The 26707-nt window shown below is 44.2% G+C and overlaps 2 protein-coding genes across 2 annotated transcripts in view; both read right to left on the minus strand.

The window, feature by feature from the left end:
- The window catches only part of LOC111253508 (THUMP domain-containing protein 1), a 67367-nt gene extending 46771 nt beyond the window's left edge, over positions 1-20596 (minus strand). The window contains exon 1 of the mRNA XM_086973853.1: positions 20474-20596. The gene's annotated coding sequence lies outside the window, so the exon portion shown is untranslated. The remainder of the gene's footprint in view (positions 1-20473) is intronic.
- LOC111253509 (protein FAM43A) lies at positions 10008-25797 on the minus strand. The gene has a single exon (XM_086973854.1). It carries the CDS (start codon positions 21376-21378, stop codon positions 20452-20454), a length of 927 nt encoding a protein of 308 aa, XP_086829980.1. The 5' UTR covers positions 21379-25797; the 3' UTR covers positions 10008-20451.
- Positions 25798-26707: the final 910 nt, after the last annotated feature.

The raw sequence follows: 26707 nt of genomic DNA on the forward strand, positions 1-26707 counted from the left end.
TATATATATATATAAATATCACTGGCGCGTAAGCAATTTTGTGAACTTTTGCCAGTGCAGACGGCCTCAGCGGCCCCGGCCCCTCGTTTCTTTGGTGCAGCTAAAATACTGAATAGAGATTTCGTCGGTGAAAATTTGGTTTAAAAACGGTTAGTTGTGGATCGAATACCGAAAGGCATCGTCCGCTAACCCATATTTGTGTGATGGCGATCGGAAAAAAGGCCAATAGCCCCCTAGAATATTCGAGGTCATGTATTGACCTGACCCTTGTTGCGCCACATTTAATATGCTCAGTCTCGTACGCACCTTAACCCGCAGACGAAACACCTTCCTTTAGAACCGGTGTCAGTCTAACGTCGAATTGGCGGCGGTGATCTATAGTTATCGGCAAGGATAATTACAAATCAGCCGCCATCATTATGATTACGAGGTAGCCGCATTAGAATAGTTATCATCAATTATCTTGACCAGACCTTTATTACCTATGTCCCATGTAGCACTTAGTTAAACAGTTGTTTCAGGTATCAGCAATGCAATAAAGTATGCAGTGGCCGTAACAAGCGTCGTCCGCCCACGCTTGTTATGTAGCAGGAAAATGAAGTGTATTCGAACGATGCCGTTGTTGCAGACGGGCATCCTCGCCTACTAGGTTTCTAAGTGTCTCGCCGCTCTTCGATTCAGCGGTCACGATCAACGTCCAACGTAGACGTAAACTGCTCACGTTCTAGCAATAGCATAACACTATTAATCCAATTGGCAGAAAAAAGAAATATCAACGTCAGAAGCGGCAGGGGCATCAGCGGCTTTTCGCATGTATCGAATGAAACAACCTGCAGCAAACGACGATTAAATGACAGCAACAACACGACGTGCGACAGTCTTGTCGGCACTATTTCTCCGCAATGATTTGGTTGTTTTTTTCGCGCTAGTTCCATCTTATCTTGCCTAGTTTCATCGTACACAGGATTTGTACACGGCTACAAGCACACTTGAGTGTGTTTATGCACAATGAAGCCTTTTCCACTCTTTGTTAGTTACCTTTTCGACGCTTGCGGACGAACCGACAACTAGATAGGTACGCTCTCGTACGCACATTTACTTTGGTCGAAAAGATAGACGACGTACTTTTCCATTAGTTGTGATGGATTGTTGTCGCTAAACGTTTATCGGAAGCGTAAATGGACGATTAGCCGTTTCTATATGGACGACAAAGTTCGTGGTTCATGTTTAGGAGCCAGACAAGGGGGTGAGCAAATGGAAATTAGTCTGATGCCGTGGTAGGATTACCTTCCCGACAACTATTCCAACACCCCTAATACGGCGCGGAGTAATCGGTTGTTATCATTGTTAGTATCGTTGATTGACGATGTGATGCTACTCCCGCGTCTGATGCTGCGCATGTAGACTGCTCGACAAAAACACAGATCTGACTTTTTTTTTGTTTCTATCTAGCTGCTGCATGTAATTATTCACTGGAAGCAGCTGTATCTACATGACTACTTCATCATTTCATTTCAGAATTTTCTGCACTTAGCCACAACAGCCTTTCTAGCGTGTCAGGACAATTAGCCAGGCCCTTAATGTTTTGTCTATATAAATTTCGCGTAATTTACGTTGGAGGTAAACCAATCGGCGCTTTGTAATGCTGCATTTTCTGCATGTCTTTATCTGAGATTCAGTTATATATATATATATATATATATATATATATAGCCGAATTTATATACTGAAAAGTAAGCGAAAGAAAGAACAATGGGTACCTTTAATGTTAAATTCAATTTAATTTGTTATGGCTCAATCACTTTGCATCGCTTTCGCCGATTTTTAATCCTCATACGCTTTTTTTTTGTCGATTTGCTGCACAGATTGCCACTCACCTTAGTATAATAGCCACTTCAACAACGACTAAAATTCCAGCTGTAATCACTTCAAGAGGCCATGAGGTTTGGCCTATATTTTTTTTTATTTCGCGGTTCGGTAGCGCGAATTTCTGAAATGAAACCAAATCCAATATACGCTCGTATACATCCAGCTGTCATTTGCTGCTGACTGCTAATAGCGGATCGAGTCGTCTAACAGAGTTTCGTTTTATAGCCAGAATCCAGACGGTATCAGTGCATCGAATAGTGACAGAAGCCCCACAGACGCTGTTTGTCGTCACCACAACAGCTCAATAATAGGATTGTTATCCTATTATATAATAATACGGTAGCAAAATTACTTTGCGTGCAATGAGCAGCGGGCCAATACAACGCGGTTGAGGCGCGATCGTTAACGCACGCTTTGCTAGAACGTTTTTCAACCATACGTAGCTTCTGCATTGTTGTAAAAGCGTAAAGATATAAATAACATCATGAGCAAACTATTTCATCTATGTTATTCTTTGATTGAAGTCTGTGTATATAAACGTGTGTGTATCACTGATGGTTGAATAGATGTTCTTTTTTCTATTTTCCGTCAAGTGTTATAAATCTATGTGAGAAAGTGGAATAATAGCCATATTTTATTTGGAAGCTTCATAATTATTGTTTCCCCGTGACTTTGCCATTTCGACAGGTCGGTCATTCTTGCTGTGCCTCATTAGATACCAGATTATTAGATATAAGAAACAAAACCGTCTCTCATTTTTTCCAGCGGCTGCATGTATGTGCTCTTTTCTTTCTGTTATTTTCTCCCGCCACCATCGAGATTTGTTCTGATTAACCTTCTAACGGTTATCTGTCAATCTCCTACCTAATCTATTGATTTATGTGACATAAACAAACACTTAATTACTAATTTCACCAATGCGATCGTAGTGGCAGCTCGTTATGCTCTGCGCCCCTTTGGAACTTGTCGGCTACAGCCGTCACAGTGATGCTTGAAACAAAAGCCCATGTTTCAGTACTGTATTAATAGGTTCTATCGTACCTCTATTGGCATTTATTTACTTGTGTTGATCCCAGTATCTATTTTCTTGTCAATTTTGCTATAGTTATTGCAGGATTCGTCGTAAAGGCCATTGTATTAGAGAGCAGAATCATCAACGTTCAACAAGCCTCCGCGTTATATTTCAGACCGTATCTAAACATCCGTCCCCGTTTACAGATGAAAATAGGTTTATTTTATTCACGAAAAGCATGAGAATTTGTTTATGTCATAGGATTTCATTTGGTTACAAGTCTCTCGCGCATTGACACTGTCGAGGTGGCCGTTTTACTCTGTCCCATTTTATGAGTGCTTGAAAATCAGATTGCGTCAGATGCGTGTCGGCTGTACCTGTCTTCCGAGTCTGTTTTCCATGCTCCCTGGAGCTACCTTTAGAAAAGATTGGCGGCTGGTGTAAACTCGTCCAGTATCGTGAAACGATAGTACTGGAACATAAGAGGTCACAGGTTTTCTGAACAAGAGGCTACGCCGTATTAAGCCAGTAATATTTGTTCTAGCACTTTTGTGTCTACAGAGCGAAACGCCCTTTCATCCCCTGCTGTTGCTTTTTCATCTGCTCGAATGAGATAATGTCTGTCTTTGCAAATACTGATCGTAGTCGTAGTTATTGGCAAGATTACGCCACGAATGGCCAAGCCCAGGGCACAACCGACCCTATGAGAAACGCATGCGGGTGGGTCAGTTTGGTTGAGACCAACAGTCGATTCGACCCCCATCGTCCGCACACACTTCAATGGTTACCTTTTGTACCTCGTGCAATGTGACTATTCCGCTGTCGCTATAGTTGCGTTGTAAAGGGTGGTGCTTGCTATGGCCAGTAGCTGTAGAAGAGAAAAGTTGACTAACTTTCAGCAACAGTCCCGGCGAATGTGTAACGCTACTTCTAACTTCTGACGCACAACGAAGTTGGTCGACTGCCGCCGCTTCCGCCGAGCCTTAGTTATCCGTCCTGTCGCGTTTGATCTGCTTGTAGTCCTACACCGTACCATCCAAGTATCGGTAATATAACTTCTGCTTCATGCAATGGCTGGCGGAATTAGCGGTAGAATACCCCAAATGCACCTTTAACACATGCACAGAGTGATGTGGGTATGAGGGTAGAAAGGCGACCGACTATTGTAATTATTATGAGTTTAGGTACTCAATGTTGTTATCTGCTGTGAGCTGGCACTAAGCCGCGACATATATCCGATGCACGAGTTGATACTCACTTCCTGAAAGTCTACGTAGGTTCCGTCCCGTGTACTTTCCTAGGTCCCTTTCCACCTTTTGGAATCAATGCCCTTGACATAAGCCGCGACCGGTTACAAAAGCCTCGTATGGCAGGTATTGTAAAAACGATAATTTATATATACAAACGTAGTACATAAAATACATATATGAACGCCTGTAGTTCTCCAGCTCAGCTTCGACTGACAACGTTTGCCTGAAACTGGATGACGTGACATCAGACTGGATGGTTACTGTAGATGATTTTCTCTGGTAACGCGTGTCACTCTAGTATAGTGATTGGATTATCTTCAAGCCTTGACTTTATCTATTTTAGATATGTGTAATGCAGTACCGTATCTATAAAACAACAAGGGTGCCAAAAAGGACAGGTAAACAGGTGGAGCGACGGCAGTAATGTCCGAAATCGCCGCTAAGCTGAATAGTCAACAACAAAGAGAAATCTTTGGCTCAATTTACGCATCCGCTTAGCTGATTCTTATCATGTCTGCCTCCAGTATAATACAATTAGTACGACAACAACAACAACAGAAACTTAAATTTAGGTTTGTTTAGCGCCGTCAACACGGACTACGCCAGTTTTTCTTTCGATTGTGAGATACGAATCGGAACGGTAACAATAGTGCGATATGCCAAAGAGCTTCGTAATGGTCCACGTACGACTTCATATTCAGGAGTAAATGGGCGAGCATAAGTGAGCGCTACTGATCGCGCATTGCCTGTGGTCAGTACCCAGAAAACTACGCTTAGTCAAATCAGAGCCGGGTAGCCTGGAGCCAGTGGCTGCGCGACAATCGGATCTGCTCTGCTTGACCGTACATTTTGGTCATAAGGCAACTTTCCCCGCTTACTAGTGATCATAGTGTCGTTATACAGAGTTTAAGTATATGTAGAAGTCAGTATGACGCAGGCAACAATAACACCAGCAGCAGCAGCAGCAGCAGCCAGGAAGGGAAATAAGACGAGGTTACTACGGAGGATAGCTAGGATGCGGCTATAAACGCAGCGTCAGCATAATAAACTAAACGATGCTGATAATAACGAAGACTCGTGATATTAATGTCAGATCTTCTTCTGCTACTGCACCTCCACCACGAGACTCTTACGCCGGTATCGGCCACCGTAGTATTTCGCTATCCTTCTTGTTACCGTGACCGCTGCTGCTCTTAGTTTCGATGGCATTTCGATGTGTTTCACTGAGTTACTCCACTGACTATGCCTTTCGACACCTGCATTAGCATATAGTCTGTTGTCCGGGCACTCGCTCTATCGACGAAGAACAGCCTCTGCTTGACCAACCGACCACAGTTGGCAGACAGACAGACATGCAAGCCGACAACGCACCGGCACACAAAAGCTACTCATTGTCTTCGAGTTGTCAACGATCGCATCGGCGACAACGGCAATAGTTGAACGCAACACACAACCGCGCAAGTAGCGCCAACGGACGACTGACTGTTGGAGTTGGACAGACCAAAAGAAAATAAAACATGTGGATAAACGTCAGTAAACGAGTATATATGATATAAGGGGAATGGCAACGCTACATGAACTGAGACGGTCGGTCCATCACGTGTCAGGCCAACAAACGTATTGTTTGAGTAGTGGACACCGTCATTAAGATGGACTCGACTTGGCAATCTGAGTAATTCTCTAACGCGTCCGGATGATCGCGGCCCGACGCTTGCAAGCGCCTGACTATCTATTTGGTATTTCCTTGTTGCTAATAATAATGGTGGTGATGTTGGAAAAGCTCCAGCTTTTGGATGATATGTGGGTTTCGAGCGGCTGGTTGGTGTGGCGGAACGGGTACCCCGAAGGTAAATTATTACTACCCCCAATGTTTCAAATTAAACTAGCGTCCATTCGGAGCTGCAAAGGCAATCGCCAAGGATCTTCTATTGCGTAGCGTTGTACTGCCTGAAACTTGGCGAAATAAGGCAACGTGAAGCCTGAATAACAGTGTAGGGTAATATGACCTACAGTGCCATTGTAACGTAGGGACGGAGCGGTTATAGGGTGACGGACGTTGTTACGGCCGTAAATTGACTCCCCCACACATTGAGAACATGTTCCTAAATTCTTTGGAAAGCGCTGCGAAAAGTAAATGGGTATACGAGAATGACATATCAATAACGAGCTGCTAATTTGAGCTAGGATGCGATGAAGAGATCAACGCGGCTCCCTGTTTTTGAACTCCAACAATGAACGACATCTTACAGACGACATTTGACACGACGCTTGTCCTAGGCTGCAATAGATACCTGCTTGGACATTGTCCTAGTTAGACTATTGGGGATTAGTATTAGGCCAGTTTCATGGACTAACAAATGGTTAATTATCGGACCAGCGCTGTGTTTTCTAGCAAGGAAATAGATTAAGGACAGAACAATTCGTTCTCGGAATTATCATAGTGACTATGCTGTTAGAGCGTAGCTCTATGATTGTTTTTGGCACAGAAGGACGAAACGAACAATATTCGAACAGATGTGTCATGACCATCTGATCCCAAGTCAGCTCAGTCGCTGACTGATCAGCCAATTCTCAAACCCAATAGAGCGCTCACCATCAACATGAGTTGGCCAACTTTTAGGCCAGCTGACAGCTTGCTTAGCGTATTTTACAACAGAAGCCCCGCACTGAGGGACCCTTGCGGACTCTATATCTATAATAGCTATTTTGTTGTTGTGGCTGTTATTATATATTTTACTCTGCCTAGACGGAGCTGGCTCGCTTATAGCATTCACACATAGAGACCCGTCAGACAAATTAATCTAAGCAGGCTATTCAATTTATGCCGTTTCAATCCGGTGGCCGTCCTAATGCGACGATAACAAGTTGGCCGATTGAACTTAAGGACATTTAATTAGGTGATTTAGCTTCGAACCGGACACTTGGTCCATTTTATGTCAAATGGTACCGTCATCCGTCTGAAGCAATACTTAAATAAGGCCAGCAATTCGTTTGCACCCTTTTGCCATTTTCCCCTACAATAGTAGCAAATCGGCGGACTTTTTGCGTTTTGCTCCTTGGAGTAATCATCCTTGACAAGATGGCGCGATCGTGGCATTAAACACCCAAGTCACCTGTGAAACATTCTCCATGGCGCACTATTGTTCTGATGCGCGACTAACAAGAACCGCTTACTGGGTTCCGCAAATGCTGGCTCACTCTGTCTGTTGATGTTATCAAGCGAGTTATGTTTAAGGTATTATAGGTACCGTAAGTAATGGACAGTTACAGGGTAAGGGGAAATTAGGCGAAGAGGTAACTACAGCGCTTGATGGAGCAAGATGATACGCAATGCACGTATCTCTACAAACAGTGGACTCTTTTAGATGCGCAGAAAGCAGTCGAGGGCGCGGACTTGGCAGCGCGAGCAGTAACTGTTAGGGTCACAAACGCATGCGACGGTAGATACGAATCAATTGCGAGTGACAGTCCTCAGAAGAATAAATGATGTGGGTGTTTTGTCATTTTTTCGCTGGTCAAATTTTTGAAGTAAACCACTGTACCGGGAGCGGCATCTGTTCACGACGCAGTTATATAGGGCGGAATAGCCATTTAGAAGTTGTGTAGCTTCAACTTTTCAAGTACGGATTCGCATTGTAGTCAACGGCATTTCCGGTAGTACCATTGTACAATAGTAATGATGCCACCCACTGAAAAATTCGCACACAATGAACAATTTTCAAACACGCAAACTTGTTGCTTGAACGATTCGAGTACCTCGATTAGGTACAAACTTCGCCGTCCTCTTCAGCCTTCGAAAAATTAGATAACATTGTACGAGATACGTACGAGACTAATAGTTTGCGTACAGACAGAATACTAGCGCCTGGCCTATTTCCGCTCAACGGTTTCCATAAGCGAACAGGGCCTTCTATCTAGACTCAACTCGTGCTTTCTTCTACGACACTGAATATACTTTTTGCTAATTGTCTATTCACGCGATCGGCGTAGTTTTTGTCTTCCCTAACTGCCCTTACCACCACCAGCGTAGTTCACTCACAGCAGAGAATTGCATTACAGCGGATAATAATCATAAAATGATAACGTTAGCAGCCGCCAGGGCCGGGTCAAAAAAAGTGAGGTAAAAAAAAACTGGGTCGTAGTGGTAATTAACGGCCACTCGGTGGTCGGACGCTAATTATACCACCGATACCTGGGCAATTGGTGCTCCTCACCGAACCGCTGTCAGCAAACACACACAGATATGTAGACACTCGAACGGACGCCAGTGCAACGGTCGTCATTTGTTGTTTGAAGGATCACAGCCTGCTGATTTCAGCGGTTATATAGCAACAGCGGCAGTATAAGTAATCTTAAAAGCGATTTGCTACCCAAACAATTTTCAGCACGACTTATTTCTCTAGCTATTCAACGTCTACATTGTCCCAGGTTATATGGTAGTTCCTATTATATAATAGCACAAGTCTCGTCGCTCGATTGGAGCTTCTAGCTGGTAGCCGATAGCGACGTGACTACGCCACAGAAAACGAAGCTAAGAGGATCATCGTACGTTCTTACGGTTGCGGGTATTGTTGTCGTCGATTATACTGATCGCTACTGAAATAGGGTATTGCGTGAAAACAAGTAGTTTTTATTATCTTTTGATTATTTATCTGTGAGTGTTGTCTTGCGTAAGACTGACGGCTAGTATCCTATGGTACACCGGGTATCTGTTGCTTCACCTTTTCTCGTCACTATTGTTGAAAGTGCTAGTCATCTCTATCGTTTCATTTCCCAGAACTGAATCTATCCATAAACAAACCGAAATACCCATACCTACCTGTCATATGCGTACTCTTGATTGGTTGCGTCTACCACAGATGGCAGCTGACAGTTACTGACGCTTTGCCATCGTTTTCTAGTAGAAGTACTGAGCTTTGAGGTATTCGCTGTTGTTGACGCTGCCATTGGCCTTATATATATATAACGGCACCTAAACTTTTGGCGGGCTAGTTGTTACAATAAGCATATGATGCCATGAGAAAATCGGCTGTTTTAGCAGCAAAACCGTAAGCTCATCATGATGGTGTCATTTTCAAATGAGATTTTGCTGTTATCCAGTTTTTACGCGTTGGACGAACGCGAGATTAAACGTTGTGGGTAATTTCAAATCGACAACGCACTAAGCCGCAAACGAGTGTACGGCTGCAGAAGACTGCAACTGAAGATTCACGACAAAGAGGGAACAATGCGGGCTCTGAAGTTGATCAAGTGTATTTGCAGTGATCCTTCTGTCTCCATCAAGACGTTGCTGAATAAATATATTTGATGCGATGTTACGGAATGTTCATTGAGACTTCAGCTGCTCGTCATATGCCTTCAAAGTCAGTCAGGTACTTTCTAAAAATGATAAAACAAATATTTATTGTATGATGCTCAAGAGTCAAGCAGTAGGTCACCTTTGATTTTTCTCTGACAAGAAATGCTTCATTCCCGCTGCAAAAGTGAATCACAGAAATAATCGCTGGTCTTAGAGGATGTATTTATTGTGAGTAGAAGCAAATTTACTTCCTCCGCAGTGAAAGAAACGTCATACCGCAATGTTAGTTTTACAGAGACATAATATATTGGATTCTAAGTATACGGCGTCATTAAGCGAGGGTTCAGTAGGTCTCAACATAAACACGTCTACTTGCTCAGTCGTGCCAAGAAAGCGCTCGCTGAACTGTTTGCCTCTCGGCAGCTTGGGACCCTAATTAAAGCTGGAATCGCGGGTTATGGTGATTATCTTAAACAAACGTGACCGTTAGCAACAGCACCCCTAGCGCATGTATGACGTTTCGTGGACGCATTGCTCCTTATTTAGACACAACCTTAAAAATGAAGTATGAGCAAAATTTCAATTTAGGCGTCATTTTATTATTTATTATATAGATATTTAATTGCTATGCCCGCGTCGTAACAGTATGCAAATGTGGAAACAATATGGTGTAGGTATAGCATTGCGGAAACAGCTTTCTTATAGCTTATTCTAGGTTTCTAGCGAAAAACTAAACCGGGCGGGTGGTCCATTGGACGAGACAAAGCAGACTGAGGCATACGGGCGAGACAAGACGGAGAATTGCTAGAGCAAATGCGGTAGCTCCGATGCCTTCAACTCTAGCGAAATGAAGCAGTATAGAGACACGGGCACAGCCATTATACGTGTACATTACGGCGATCAGCTCGCTTCACAGGAATGGATTGACGGCTAGCATATATATACAAATAGCGGCATATTTTCATACCGAATGAAGTCGATTCCGTTTTGCTTGCTATGAGATACCGTCGAGTACAGGATGAGGGAGCAGAAACCGGACAAGCAGCAAACCCCGGTGCATCACTGCTATCGTCACCATTATCGACATTATTGAATATACGTGGCATGTGTTGTAGAAGCAGATGATAATGGCCAACATCAAATAGACTAAGACCATAAAGGTGTGTGTTTCCAGCGACCCTATGAATCTATTTTATCAGTGTACCCATAAAGCGAACAGGCATCTCCGTCTAACCATTATTCCAACCCACAAAGCACGGGCCCAACCGCCACAGCCCATACTGAAGCCTCAACCGATGAGTTGCGCCAGTGCGCGCAAATGACCGGATACGTCGAAGGTTACTGTTCGTATAGTGGGGCGATCAACAGACCCACAACAACCGATGGGTCGAGCTAATCGTGCGTTATGTAGATTCGTGCACGATATACGAGTACTTACAAATCTAGAGCCGTTAATCCTCGCTACAACGAACGCTACCGCTTATGGAATCGCGAAACGTTCTCAAGAATGTAGATCACTCACTACGTGCTTATAGCTAACACTACAAGCGTATTCAACGTACGGCTACAAGCCGTTAGAGACATGATGCTATTTGTAATACACAAATTACGAACACTTTAGAATGTTCATGTGCGGGGAAGGAAAATGAAGCGTACCGCAACGACTGAGCAACGATAAACTGCGTCAAAACGTCTAGCGATTGTTAATAAAACTACAGAAACAACAAAAACCAACAAACCGCAGTTATCTACTGCAAATCGAATAGGGTCCTACTGATCACGTGTGGTCTTATCGATGATATTGGATACTATCAACTACGTTTCATGTTAGCACGTGGATCATGGGCCGTTTGACCAATCGGTTTTCGGCAGCCATACAAACTGTTTGTTGCCCTTCATCGCAACGTCATGCCACACAGATATACACAATTTATTTATTGGATGGAAAATCAGCACAACTTTAGCTGGTGCCTAGGATAGGAGTACTAGTACAATAGTAAATGTATACGTAAGAGATGTTAACAAAAGCCGAAGCAATAACGCGGAGGCTTTAATGCTCATCTGGCGCACGCATGTAGCAATTGTCGCCGATACAACAGTGCAACGCCTCTTGAGAACTATCACCGTTCATTAAAATTGCCCCTATCGAAAGCGCCGCTATAGCGTGTACGGTATCGACCGATGAAATAAGCGATGCTATGGCCGGCGAAGTGCAGTTCGCCTCGCGATAACCCGATGTCCACGCATACCTGGGATGGGCACCATTGTTGCTTGAACTGTTTATCGGTTCGAACACGTCGAAGTCAGTGATTGCGGGCGGTTAGGTTATCGTTGGTGAGCCTAGCTAACAGTAGGGAGATCGCAGGGGTCTTTTATCAGGTACGATAGTAGATGTCGCTGTCATTAGAACAAATTGACCAACATTACTACGTGAAATTGTGTCAACACACATACTAACACCAAAGATACGTAGACGCAAAAACAAAGTTTTAAATTTAGAAACTTGACGGCATAGGTTGTTCGTTTAGGAGCCTTATCTGATCTATGTTAAAAAACGCGCGCATCTTGTAACACATCTAAATATAATAGACGTAAACGCCATCTATCACACGAATGTAATTAAACAGGTGGTCTGTTGGGAAACGAGCTAACTGAGTCATAGGCTTTAACTAAACGACAGACAGTATAACAGCACAACTTAGACCGGCGCGCTGTTGGATTGATTTAATTCAGCATATGTGTATTTCGTATAGTGTTATTTATTCTACTGTTCGTCATTATGAAGTAATATGGTGCTATGTTCACGCATGCGCTGTCCCGGCTGTAGAAATGGCAAGCAGACCTGTTACCGTCTCTATTTAACGTGACTTAATTTCAATCAGGAGAAAACGAAAAGGGGAGATGGTGGCTAACGTGGTTAAAAATAGAACTTGAAACGATACGATAGAATTAGATTATTAATCAGACATGAGTTTTTCCTGCTCACGTTTGAATTTCGTTGCTGCGGCGTTACCGCTCGACCCAGTCTTACTGCAACGATCATTGTTATAAAACAAGATTTCGACTATTCGTTCGAGTTCAGCGGCTTCGAGTGGCTTGCAGACACCTTTGCCGGAAAATGATGAAGCCTCAGTCAACAGCCAACAATTCCTAGCGGTAGCATATGGCTTCAAGGCACCGACTGAACTATTCCTACGAACGAATTACGTCACGATCAACGCGACGAACTCGAGCGACTCGGGCTCATTAGAGGCACACCAAGAACCGTTACGAACTTGATCGATGTCAGTAGCAGAAAAAGCATCTAGCATGTATTAGGTAGTGACTCATCTCGCGGCTGGCTGTGGCTTTTGTTCAACAGCAAAAGCTGACCAGGACGATAGCTAGCCCGGGAAAATTCCTACCAATACCAGGGTTCCACTAGCTGTTTAGCTTTCTTCGCCTTTTTACCGCCTAGACGCATGCAATCAAACGAGCCTTTACTAGGGACGTGAGGACAAGTACGTGCAGCATAGAAGCGGTCCTGGTTAGTAGTCCTCGTCGACTGCACCTCTGTTCTCTTCTTCTTAATCGGATTATGGACAAGTCTTTCAATCCGCGCACTGCACAGCGTACTTAATTTTATTTCCCGACATAATTACTGCGAAATTTCATTACAGCAAAGATTATGATGGCAGAATGGTCAGAGAATGTACCCTGTTACTGTATATTTAACGGCTCATTGTTGTTGCTCTCGTCATCGTTAACGTATTTGCAAACGCGCGAGTACGCGATTCGATCCGGCTTTGCTTCTCAACATCCTTTTTTTTCCGTACATTATGACTGGGCTACACAATTTATATAAACCATAGCAATGGCCCATTCTCGTCGCTGTATTAAGGCCATTAGCAACGCCTCAAAGTGCAACGTTTGTGCGTATATGTGTGTGTTTGTGTTTCTCGCTGCCTCTGTTTTTCTGCGCAGTGTATGTTTGTCTTCTAGATTAAAAGGAACCCTTGCGAGACGGCCGAGATGTACGGCGCCGCGGTTTTGTCTGAACGGCAAGTTGTAAGTGGGTTGACAGCGCTGCGGATAGCGCGGTAAACGATAACAAAATAAACAAATTGACTTTCCATATACACTTGTACTTTTTTTTTTCGTTTTTCTTTTTCTACTCGTAGACGAAACTTGAACGGTGTAGCATCGACTGGCTATTTTGACAACTTCAACAAGGTGGGCTGACAGCCTAGACTTGTGAACGTACAAAAAAGATAAATGATTTCTCCTGATTCCTGAAATCGAAATAATAGCTAAAGGAGCTACGTCAAGACTGGGTGGCTAGCATTTATAGTGTCAGTACCACAAAGTGCCCAAGAGGAACTGAAACAGCTCTTGAACGAACTTTTTATTGTAGTGGGTTGTTTCTGGTACTCGAATAAGCCAGATCTTTAGGGAACAAAACCACAAAGTCATCGTAAAGGAAGAGAGGTTTGAGCAAGATATGCTACTATCTAATGTTTTCACTACGGAAGCGCTGTACTTCCGACTTTAAGCTTGGAACGAACTCAAACGGTACCTTACATCGACGACTTACGCTGTTGCCAGTCTCTAGGAGGCCTCCTCGGGAAAAACCCCAATAAATCAACGCGTAAGCTTCACAAGGAAAAAACACTCATTAAAGTTCAGCTAAAAACTTATTACTAAAGGGTACAAATGCACATCCAATGTTACCGGTTGCAAGATTCGTAATTAAAAGGTTGTGTGTCGTAAGCATATATGTCGCATGGCTCATAAGGACCTTAGGCAGGTCCCTGATACCACAAAAGTCAGAAGCTTCATCAAAAATACCATTTGAAAGGGCAAAAGTCAGGAGATTTTTCCATAGGTCTACTCTTCGACGTAATTTTAGGCATAAACCATCCAGTTGCCTTTTATTTTTCAGCATGAAGCTTTCATTACTAATGTAAAAGTTGACTGGAGGAATGATGGCCCGTTTGGCCACTTTTGGCCACTACCATAAGGGTGTTCAATTTTAGGTGAGGTTAAACGTGGTATACATGGTCATGGACCATGCTATATAACCTACTTTTATAACAATAATTTACAAGATTGCTGCGCCTCTTTTCTGGTTGTGAAACGATTAAAAAACCTAAAAAAAATTAGGTTGATTTAAATACTTTATAAAGTATAACGAAGTCACAGAAAACTGTGTTCTTTGTCAAGAAAGGAAGAGATCTAATTCGAAGAACAGCTATGTTCAAAACTGACCCTCTGATCATTTGGTCTCTTTCTAAAAGCAATACTTATATATTTAGCAGGCTCGGACTTGATCAATTGTACGCGGCCTGTTTGTAGTGGGAACCTTACAGCTGCAGTATCGCGTCATTTAGTGCTAGTATTAATAATAATAATTAAATAATTAATAATATATATAGTAAATAATTAATAATAATTGAAGTGAAAGTTTTAAAAACAATTTTTGAATAGTTTAAGTCTCGAATTGAAGCCTTGGTAGAAATGCTTGCTTGTAGACATTGAACACTTGAAACACGTTTGTCAGAGATATCTCTATATCAGAAAATGCCTATACATATAAATAAATACACGCCTATAAATTAACGGCATAGAATATGTCCTAACTGAAACCGAATATAGCGCAGAATTAGACGCTCGCTCACCCGGTCTCTCCATCTTTTCCTTCATAGGCCAATGCTACGAACACATTCCTAGCTAGACGGCTCTATGCGGTCTTAGTTTAGTGCTATGCGCGTCTTGGGTTTTTTCAGAGTTTACGCTATCTGGTCGGACACTTTTGGCGTTACTATTGCGGCGTGTAATACCCTTCGTTCGCGTGTCAATGGCTCATAACGCGGGCCTGCTGCTGTTGGTGGTTACACGTTCATGCGGGTCAAGTCTCCTGACCGCCTGTGGGCAGATTGTCCTGTATGTCCGAGCGACCACGTCCTTCATGTACGTATCCACTCAGATGTTGAGCACATGTAGGGGACAGTAATGTTGTGCAGTGTGTAAATGTGCAAAACAACAATGTGATAATAGAATAGAAATTACAAACGAATTACAGGAAAAGTGGATGATGGATATGTAACCTAGAAAAAGTGACGCGTCACCATGAAAACGCAGTAGGAAAAGCGACGCGGCATGGGGTTCGAATTTGAGGCCCATCGGATTGAGCCTGAGCTAGGTCTTCGCTTGATGCTCCTGGAACTTCCACGTATAGCAGTGTTGAGCCACTAGCGTTTTACTTTTTTGATACGAACGTTCCATTTTTTTTTTGTAGTATTCTAAAAACGGAGCATTGTGATGTTGCTGACGATATCGGATATGATATGCGGACGATGATTCAAACGAGCAGAGACCGAATGGGAGCATGCTGAAATGCTTCTTTTTGCGTATTTCGTAATAGTACGGATTATGGCCTGCGGGAAAAGCTCTCGAATTTATTTAACGCATCCTCACGCATAGGAGCAAATAGAGATTTTACATGATTTTCATCATATTAAACTTCGTGATGATCAGAATAATAACTTTCGTTTAGATTAGATTGTAAATAAATCATATCAGTGCAAAAAACTCATATTACTAAATGATAATGTTAGAAACAACTGGGCGTCAAATCATCCCATGTAAGATGCGTATCGCTAACGTAGAAGAAACAATTGTCTGCCAACAATCAACCCGCTGAGCGAGCCACGCGGCAGCGCTTCTCTCAGATAGTGGCGTGATGAAGAATTTTCTGTGGCCAGTTTTTGTCAAGAGCGGCATCATCACCATCATTATTAGCCTTACCAACATGTCCTTTTTACGAAAAGACCAAATGCTTCTGCATTTCTCTGCTGCCAGCCGATGTCTGTTTTGTTCTGTTACTGGCGAAAGTTGTCAGTGTTACACAGCTGATCTTCATGAACAAACCGTCTATGGTCTATCTATAACCGTGTCAATGACGATCTATGAAAGCGGGGTCGGTTCCACTGTTAGTAACACTGTTACTCTGTAAATACGAAGCGTTGTTTAAGAGCATCGTCAGCGTGCACTCTTTTTCATTCGCTTTTCCTCCGTCAATCACAGCATCGTCATTGGTGAATCCACGGTATTACGTACCTGTCAGGCCCGATCGGCAAATGGCATCTCATCAGCACTTCAGCACCAGGCGGCCGACCGACAGCATTTTGGACCAGCTTTCATCTCGAGCAGTATTCGATTGCTTTTGTTGTGCCACTGATCATCTGTGGCCTATAGATCGTCCAAGCATAGCCTTACCCTGTTCTGAATCGCGCGCGCCGAAAGCTCAGCGCTGGCCTTTCGATACGAACCAAGCTCAACACAAACGAAACAGTAAATACACAACTGACCAGTGCCTACGCCGACGGTTGCCGTCGGCCTGTTGACTGGCTGTAGGACGTTCGAAATACGCCCACAATCAACGGTAAGTAACTGTCTGTCCGTCGCTTCGTCGGCGGAACGGACTGGTTATGCTACTGTTGTTGTGGCCGATTCTACCAACCGGTGACAGCTACATCGACGGCGAATGCGGCCAGAGGCAAATGCAGTTCGGCCTATAAGCCGAACGATGCTGATTAGGTATCTGTAGAGCCGACTGCGTAGCGAGGAAACAGCCGGCTTAATTGTAGCAACAAACAAGTTAACAACAAACCGATCATCATCATTTCTCTGGCGGCAATAGCAGCCACGGCGGCCGGCCCACTGATCAGTGTACAGAAAAAAAAACATAACAGAACCTGAAGTCGGTTAGTGAGCCACAAGGAAGCTGCTGGATATCCGTGGACGACGATAGCGGCGACGGCGACGGCGACGGCAACGGCGCCAATGGACGCAGTCGCTACTGGCCAACAAGCCAGAGAACCACTGACACAACGAAAAGATTCACTCAATTACAACAAGAACCAAAATATCAATAGAAACAACAACATAACCCAAGCTGTTAGTCTATCTCGTACTGAACTATATAACGTTGATCAAATTATGGATGGTTTTGCTACAGTGGGTTTTGTTCTGGCCTGCTATTGCGAGTGCTCTATCGCTTGATAACTATAGTAGTCTCTGTATCACACAGATGGCTTCATATAGCTAGAAAATATGGCTGAGAAAATGAGATGACCAAATCTGGTACGCACCCGTTTATAATATAAGCGACTAAATTAGGTACATCACGATATCGTGACTTTTGGCCGACTGTCGATTGTGGAGAAATCTACTGGAAAACTAGATTACGGCAGTTGGCTTGTCGTTTCAGAAAAAAAAACAGGAGCTTCAACTAAATTAAGTATACGGCGAATAAATAAATTACTAAGAGCGATTATTAGCTCCTTACGGACGGCAGCAGTACCAGCAGTCATCTATGTCAGCAATTTTCACTCGTTTGGTAAAACCCCCAGCTTCGCTACGTAGTACTGAAAGGAAAGCTCACAAAAGCATAGAAGGGAGATATACAGAAGCCGTTTTCCTGTGCTCTATCCGCTTGACAAAAACCTGTTCCGGTTGTTTCTTCGTCATTAGGTTCGCTTGATAGCGCAGCGGATAACGAATTTGCTAAACTTACAAACGCATAGTAGTAGTAGTATGGGTTTGGAGCTCGGCGAAGACATACTTCATTTCGTCCTAAAAGGGGTCACCCGTCTAAAGTGATGCCTAGCAGCCTGAACGCCCGATGCAAAACACGAAAAAATGTACCAGTCTTATTCGTTCGAGGACGTAACAATCGTGCAACAACATGTCCAAAAAAAAAACTATACGACAGATTCGAAATCCCGAAGCAGCATACCTTTGATGTATCATTAGGAAATGGTAATTGCTTCAGTCGTATTTGATTGTCTACCGCGTCAACCTATATAAGTTAGTTACTTAACCAGTACATTCAAACGCTGTCACATAGTCTAACGGCTTACCAACCTATAACCGATTTCGACCGCTGATTTCGCTACCGCTGGCATCTTTGCGGCACAAATAGGAGCCAGTGACTAACAATGGGTCAATCGATTCTATAAGGACCACACGCGGTCGCCCAGCAGGCGTTCTGCCTGGCTTTTTTCGATAGTAGTTAGAATCGTAGGGTAACAAACCCTTTATGGCATTGCATTAGCGTTCTTCCAATTTCGACCCTTTCAGTGTTACGGTATCGATATTCTTACAGGTGACCCATGATGGCCGTTTGTCATTGGCGGCAGCGTCCTTTTCTATATATATATATATATTCGTCCTTTTCCCCAGCCGACGAGGCGGTGAATACTGGGTTATAGTTAAGGAATCTGTTTGTCGATTTCTCGACTTGTGCGCAAATTTTTTACGTTGTCACCTCGTGCTTGCCGTTTCGTTGTCGCTTGATTAGAAGTGTCCATCATGATTTGAACGAAAGTGACGATGCTTGATACTGGGGGGTCTGTGTACACGAGAATGGACGCAATGACCACCATTGCATAAGCATTCCCTGACAATACTATCCACGTACCTGTTTATTTATCTAATGACGAGCGTAGCTATGTGATGGCGTTTCTTCGGTAACTAGCTAGCTAGCTAGATAGTTAATTGTCTATTACATATGTTCACGGCGCGAAACGTAATGGAACGTCGGGTACCAGTTAGAATCACTAACTGGATAGTGTTGAAGAACGCGTAAAAGAAATAAATACATAGGATTTTATGATTTCTCTTTTTCATGACCTTCCATTATTATTGTTGTTGTTATTATCATTTTAACAAAATTCTATTGTACAATGTTTATACTGCACAAAATCTGTGAAATTCGTCAACGTCGAGCTGACATCCGTTCACGTCAGATCGCTAAGAATCATTTCTCTCACGTAAGTCCTATTTTCGTGGTTCCCTTTGTCGCCAAGCGCAATATATACAGTTAGATAGCTCCTGATTTATGATGAACAGTCGCGAAAACAGCAGCAGATGAACACGGTCACAAGATCTAACCATTTTTCTTCGAGAAGATTGCAAAAATGTCAAACTGTTGCGCTTAATAATTTCGCGCCAGGCTGCCAGGTATTTCTAAATTCTTATTGGCCGTTGCAGATAGATATAACATGGTCGTTCAGTTGATAGGAAGGCATGCGTCTTCTAAGAGCTCTATTTACCATTGTGCCCACCGTTGTTGACTATGCCTAGATCGCTTACAATCTATTCATGCAGACATTATTAATATTACATTAATGATACATTTTACTAAATATATATATATATATATATATATATATATATATATATATATATGTGAGATCTGGCGCGACAGACGGCTCTGCGTAACTGGATGGTTCTCTTACGTTTCGCCTGTACATCTTCAATTCGTACCTGACAATAGTCGCCCTATTATATGTTCCAACAGCATATCTGGATCGCTTACATTAGTGTTAGTATGCAATAAAGTAGGACCATATACATCTCGTCGATAATTGACAGTCTACCCAGCGCTGCGCCTACCTCACTTCCTTTGCAAACAACACAAAGAAAAAGAAGTAGATGCCAGCTTTTCCGAAAACACTGTTCGTCTGTGAGTTCGATGTGTGTAAAACCAGCTGTCCTGTTTTTTCAAGGACGGCCTCTTCTCCTCGGGTGGCAGTTATAGCCCTGTTTAAAAAAGAGCCATGTTGCTCTGCTTTAAAATGTGTCAGTGTTTCTTACCGGTTCTTTGTTCGTATGTTTAACATGTCGGCACAACTAATTAGAGTATCGTATTCAACAGGTACGTACTATAACATTTTTACTACATGGGCTTTCTCGACTATCTGCATTTTCTCATTGGCATTACTTTATTCGACCAGTTACTCGCCGGGGTGACGACGTATTTGAAACGACTTAGAATGTACAATCATTGTGGAATAATTCTGCACAATCGTGTACACGTGTGCCATAAGCGCACACGTGGATGTGCCTACTGCCGGTATCTCTGTACACTACTGCTGAAGATTACTTCTCCTTTTAATTTTTTTTTCCTGTAATTTACAATTGTTGATTTCGATTTAGTTTTTTATCCGTAGGTTCTGTAGAAGGAAATAGTGCTATCACATGCTTACTGATGCGTACCCACTTTCCTGGGAAACATTATCAGCTTGCTGTAACTGCTGAAGATCGTCATCACGCTCTTGGATATCGTCTAGATCGTCGAGTACAAGGGTTCCTCCGCCATTCGTGCTACTCGAGCTCGTTAACGTTAACGAGTGCAGTTGACTGATATCGGTACAGCATTCAATCATCGGTTCTTCGAACGCCTCTTCGATCGAGTCCAATTTGAGGATACGAGGACGGCGATAGTTCGACGAACCTGTCGACAACATTTGACGTCGTACGTTCGCCTGGCCGGTCGAGAGGCGAGCACGCTGAGCGGCCATCTTTTCACGCCGGAACTCCTGAAGCGCGTCATGCAAACGTTGCCGGAGCTGCGTCTCCATCTGGCCAGCCTTCGAACACAAAACTGCATGACACCGGAGCTCTTGCTTGAACGCCCGCTGTCCACTCTCGTGACGATAGACCCAGCAGAACATGTGCGGGTAGTTGTCTTGAGGTGCGGCCGAGCAGTGGGTGATCCTCGACGCCCAATATTCGGTGAGTCCATGCTGAGAGGTCCATGCCTTGACACCCTGCCGGGTAAGGCTGACTTTCATTTGTGTCACATTGCTACCCTGCGTATGCTGGCGCCGGACATGATTGTTCCAGAGCGTGGCGGCAGCCGCGTCAATATTCTTCGCCCAAGGCGTGATTACATTACCGAGATACACGCACTTATAGGTAGGGTCAGCCTCGCTGATCGCTACCGACTTGCTTCGGCCGCCACGTCCAAAGATCACACTCAGCATGCCGAACGTACCTAGCGAATGCAACGAGCTGAGTGTGCTCAGCTTTGGCAAGGATGTCAGCATGCAGTGTCCAAGGCCCGACGACGGCAGCAGGGGCAGCTGCGGCAAAACGTCTTCGTTCGTCGTAAGCAGCATCTGCGAGCAGCGACCGACACGTGTATGGCGCAGAATAACAACAACTAGATTGTATGCCCGTGACTGGCGCCACTCCTCTTTAACGTCTCTCCCTCGTATTACAACAGCTATTGCTTTTAGGCTGTGTCTAGACCCAAGCAGAAATTTGAGCGTCGACGAGGTTCGCGCGGCTGATAACAACCACGGCAACAAAAGCTTAGCGTAACTTTCGGCAGCGAGCGGATGACAAACGACTCGCGAATTGTTGTTACTTCCGTTCTTGCAGGCTCCGTAACAGCGGAGTTTAGCAATGCCGTCTGTGAGTGCCGAGACGTTGCGATCGGTTAGATAGTGATTCCTAAAGAACTGTGATTCCTTTTGCTAATGGTAACGACGTTGGTCAAATAGCTGGCACCCGTACGCTTATTTAAAGTCAAGGCGTCCTTAAGGCGAATTAAGGACGTAGAAATCGCAATTATCAGTATCTGACAGGTTGATCAGCCTGGTTTAACTTCTTAGGCAGTCGAAAATCAAGCTTCATTCAAACTACCTCATTCAGAACATGATTACAGTTGTTGTCCGACATTTGCGTTCTTATCAAATATTCTGTTCGAGTCGAATGGTCGCAAAGAAACACACCAGATAGTTATTTTTCAGCACTTGTATTTAAAGTGTACCTTTATACCGATAACTATCCACTCTCAAATATCCTTACGGTTGCCACTTCCCCTTAATAGCAACAATAGCACGCAACTTCTTTTTTTTTTTATCTCCAATTCAGTACGTTTCTTATGCAAATACACCAAAGTCCTTTCCAGTGGTGATGACGGGCAATTATAACTGTACTCGATCATCAACTAATAAATTATATTCCGAGCCTACGATAATCATCCGAATTCACGTTAAGCGTATACATTTTTTTCTGCTACGGTGGCGGCACAAGTTGTCAGAAGTCGCTCTAGTCAGAGTTAGCCGTTTCGACGTTCTCTAACTGGCCAGTGCCAGCGATCCTGTTGATCTAATCAATGAGGCGAAGACGGCGACGGTCGGATAGAGGAACTGTTAACAGACGGATCCAAACAATGCGTCTGTACAGATAAATCGACCGATCAGTAGCGTCTGCTTATTTCAACGGCTCTGCTTCAAGCGACTCCCTGAACAAGGCGATAGCCACTTTTCATCAGTCCTGATGGTGCTTGTTGTCACTACTTTTTGTTACTGCCCTTCGGTGTGGCGCAGCACACTTCTCAACGACACAGGCGCTTCGAGGCACGTGACTCTCGGTTCAGATGCGGCTAGTCACATTTCTATCATTACTGAATGTAAATTTAGTTGGTCCGGCGCGAAATTTGTCTCCCACCCGCCACTCGTTGCACCGAACTCGCGGACTGCGCGCGGCGGAACGCCACACAGCGTACGAGTATATTGCAATAGGAAGAGACAGGCAGATAAGACAGAAAGATCTTGGTAAGAACTAGGGTCACGGTACGATGACAGGCGTTATCTTAGGTAGAAATACGCTGGTCTCGACCACTCTCATATATTTTGGGCCACTGATTGAATAGTGACGCAGGCTGCTTACTAATATCGCCGTGATGACGGCTTTCGGTATTCGCGTTGAGCAGGCGTCAGTCGTGCTCTCAGTAGGTCCCTTCATACGATTTGCTCTCAATAGACATCCATACACACAGCTCAATGATGGTGGCGCCCTACCAGCGAGAGTGTGGATTCTGCCATTCGTGGTTATAGTTTGTATGCAAGCAGCAATGATGATGATGATCACGATGATGTTTGATGATTCGACTCTCCACCGAATGAGCTTCAGTAAACTAAGCAACAAACCAGTAGGCAGTCAGGCCATCACTTCGTCATCATACTGTGGCATCCTATACGAAGCGCAATGCGTATTTCTATGGTTGGTAGTCTCTAGCTGTTGCCGGGTGGGTACTGCTGTGGAGAAGGTTGATCACTAAGCATGCTCAGCGCCGGCCCTCCCTATCTGTAGCTGGTGACCCTTCCTCCGAGAGGCAGTGCTAGCTTGAGTCGAGGCGGCGGCGGCGGCGGCGGCGGTAGTGGCTAGTAAGAGGGGCAACCAGGCCAGTGGGCATGCAACAGACCACTCCGTCTACTAGAGGAAACAGTGATGACGATCAGCGATGTGACACTACGGTCGTAACGAACAATTATAGACAATGTCTGTGTAACGTGGTGCGATGGATGGGAAACCCTGGCGCAAAGAAACGCTAGGCAGTCTCTACTGGCAGTAATCAGTAGACTGCTTAAAATTGACTTTTGTCTGGAAGCTGAATTCTGGTTGGTTTTAGTTTTCTCAATCCTAACTCATCCAATCCTGCATTGCGACGTGCCGTTCTTATGCCTAAGGTATTCAGAGATCACGCCTTTTAAGCAGCGATTGATTATTGCTGAATCGGCTGTGCGATCCGTTACCGCCACGTTCCGTACAAATAATGATTTCATTGCTCCTACTACATACACTTCAATAGTTATCCGTAATATACGTTGCCTCTTTGTTTGCCCGACTATCGGCCTCGTTTAGCTTGTGGGGCTTACTTTGTGGATGCATGCGTTAACCACTGCTCAAGAATGTCGAAAAAACTAGCGAAAGCGAGCACCGAACTGACAACGAAACTGAGCAACAACAGAAGCAACTGAAGTTGTGTTTCCGTGTGTCCCGTAGCGGTCGTCGTCGTCTACTTCGATGATTTTCGAAGAAACTAATGGTAGATCTATTGGTCCGTTGTTAAAACAGGCAGGAACCCGCTCGGGATCGTTGATGGTGCTACTGTTGTTTCTTCTTTGTAGACTGAAACAGAACACGTTGGGTGCTCAAACGCTAGATCGAAGATGGAAGGACTTCGCGGCTGAAAGAAGCAGCGTGATTCTTCTTGTCCAATCGAATTATACTGGGTATCGTGTTGAATTAACCGTTGAGAAGTGAACAGATATCGATCGTATTCAAAATAAGTTAAGACCGCTGAAGTAAGTATCTCGGCGTCGACTGACTGTTAGAATGTTGTGCTTGACTGTCGGCATTAGAGATTTGCAAATACTCATTACTTGCAAACACAAAAAAAATTTTAAACTATGGACATGTTTGTCAAACAGTTGTTCATAGAATCAGAGAACACTTAAGTTAAGCCGCGGAACTTAGCTGCGTATTACTTAATGTTATTCCTCCGTGAAGCGATACGATGGTGAATCTCTGAAAAGCCTCTTACTCGTTCGCCTGTTTGCTTTATCTTCCTGGCTTGGGTTGTCGCCTCAAGCCCAGTCTAGTAGCATCGTACGGTTCCATTTGGTCTATTGACTTCAGCTCATAGTATCCAGTGTCACATAAATACACAGACGCTTTCAAGAAAGTATGGCCGAACGCATAATGCGTATCTCACTGGCGCACTTCACTAATCCACTGGGCATCTGGCTGACAAACAGTAATCCATGTTTTGCATTAGCACAGTATAAACGTGGAATATTGTCTACCGAAAGATCGCTGCTAAAAATCACATCAGCTGTGTTCCCATTAACCGTCGTGTGATCTAGATTAAGTCCTACTGTGTACTATAGCAATTGCACGATTCAACATTAATTAAGTGTTGTTCCGAGGGAAATCCTATATTCCCCTATCCAACACTTAGTAACTTTCTTTCACTTATTTGGGATATCTAGCTTTGTTTTATCTTTGTGGGTCTCGTGCACCTTTATCATGCGCCGACAGCACTGCGAATGAACCCGGATCAGCACATGGCTTGCGTAGCTCGCAGCTTTCTCGAACCGGTTAGTACAGCGTCTGGAGGCTGTTTTCGTGCAGTGCTTAGGTCTTTTCATCTGTTGCTTGCTTATGCTACTTCTGCCAGCGACAGTTCTAGGACATATAAGAAGCCCGTAGGGCAGAACCAACACGATTGGCCAGCTCGGTCCTGAGGTTCAGCCAACAGCTCAGCACACGATGTCCGTTGTTACCGCCGATGCTGCCGCCACTGGTTCAGTCGACGGCGTGGCGCCGATACAGTCGTTGTTGCTGCCGCTGCTACGGCTTCTAACGATGCTGAGTCTCTTGCGCGAGCGGCGTTAGCAGAAACGACGTCGGCTCTCCCCTTCTGCTATCCTCTCTTCTTCGCTTGTTGCTGCAGATGACGCTATCGCTACTTCTGTGTGCTGGCTTCGTTTTTCCCTTGAGCAGAAGCAGAAGTGAGCGGGCTGCCACCACAGTGGCGGCAGTCACCACCGCTGCGCTGCCAGTTAGACAGCAAGCAAAGTTCGCTTCTTACTCGTTCGGGCATATTTTGTTTAAGCTTTTCGTTCGCTTGCTAGCTACTGCAGCTGGATACAATCACATTAGAATTACGGCGTATAGGGACGATGACAGTAGCATTAGCTGGAGCGGCAGTTAGGGATTGGATCTTGCAGACATATGTACATTAAGACGACAAATCGACTTCTTCTCTCATAAAGGCAACAACGAAACAATGTACGAGATCCTGTCCCGATACAACGCCATCGTGGACAGAGAAAGACTACACAAACGTGTGCCTATAAATAGAAAAGCATACATAGTGTTTGTTTCTGTTCAGCTAATAAACCAGTATCGGCGTGCCTCCTCACCCGCGACTATATGTAATAGTCGTAGTAACTGAGAAACGCTGAGGTCTTAATCTAGTTTAGAGAGCAGATTCTTACGCTAGCTTCCCAGGCAAGCTAAGAAAGAGCCAAGTAAACGCATACTTTCTGTACACCTTGCCTGTACGCGGGAAGGCGAACAAGATGAAGATCATTAGCAAACAGATTGGGCAACTGCGCGGTTTTGCTATTACATGAGCCAATTCCTTCCTCGGCGATGCCATAGCGCGATAGAGGTAGGGTACAAACGCTCATCGAACCCAGAGTATCGTAGTAGTAGAGAAAGAAACCTAGGTTTTTTCGAGCGTAAATTCCTGGCTCTTCGTCTTTATTTTTATCGTTTCTGCCCCTCTTTAGATTTTATAGCGACATACGCAACGTTAAATAAACGCATGGGCCTCGGACAGGTCGGTCGACGGTAGTGGCCGTCGACATGCCAGCCGACATGTCCGAACCAATGAATTAACAAGGAATCGGTTCAATGACGCCTCCCTCGTTCGTTTTCGAAGAAGGAAAAATGCAAAAGGTGTTTTCTGTTACTGCTGCCGACGGTGCTTCTCACAATGTCCTTTATCCTGTTACTTTTGGTCCCATAATGCCAGCTTATCAAACTACGCGAGAAGGGCTATTAAAGATTCTTTTGCACTTGACTTGGATGTATGGGAAGGCTAATATGAGCTGGTAAAGGAGCAGCGTAGCTAAAATATGATAT

Source organism: Varroa destructor, unplaced genomic scaffold (assembly GCF_002443255.2).
Source record: "Varroa destructor unplaced genomic scaffold, Vdes_3.0 BEIS01000006.1, whole genome shotgun sequence".
Classification (NCBI taxonomy): Eukaryota; Metazoa; Arthropoda; class Arachnida; order Mesostigmata; family Varroidae; genus Varroa; species Varroa destructor.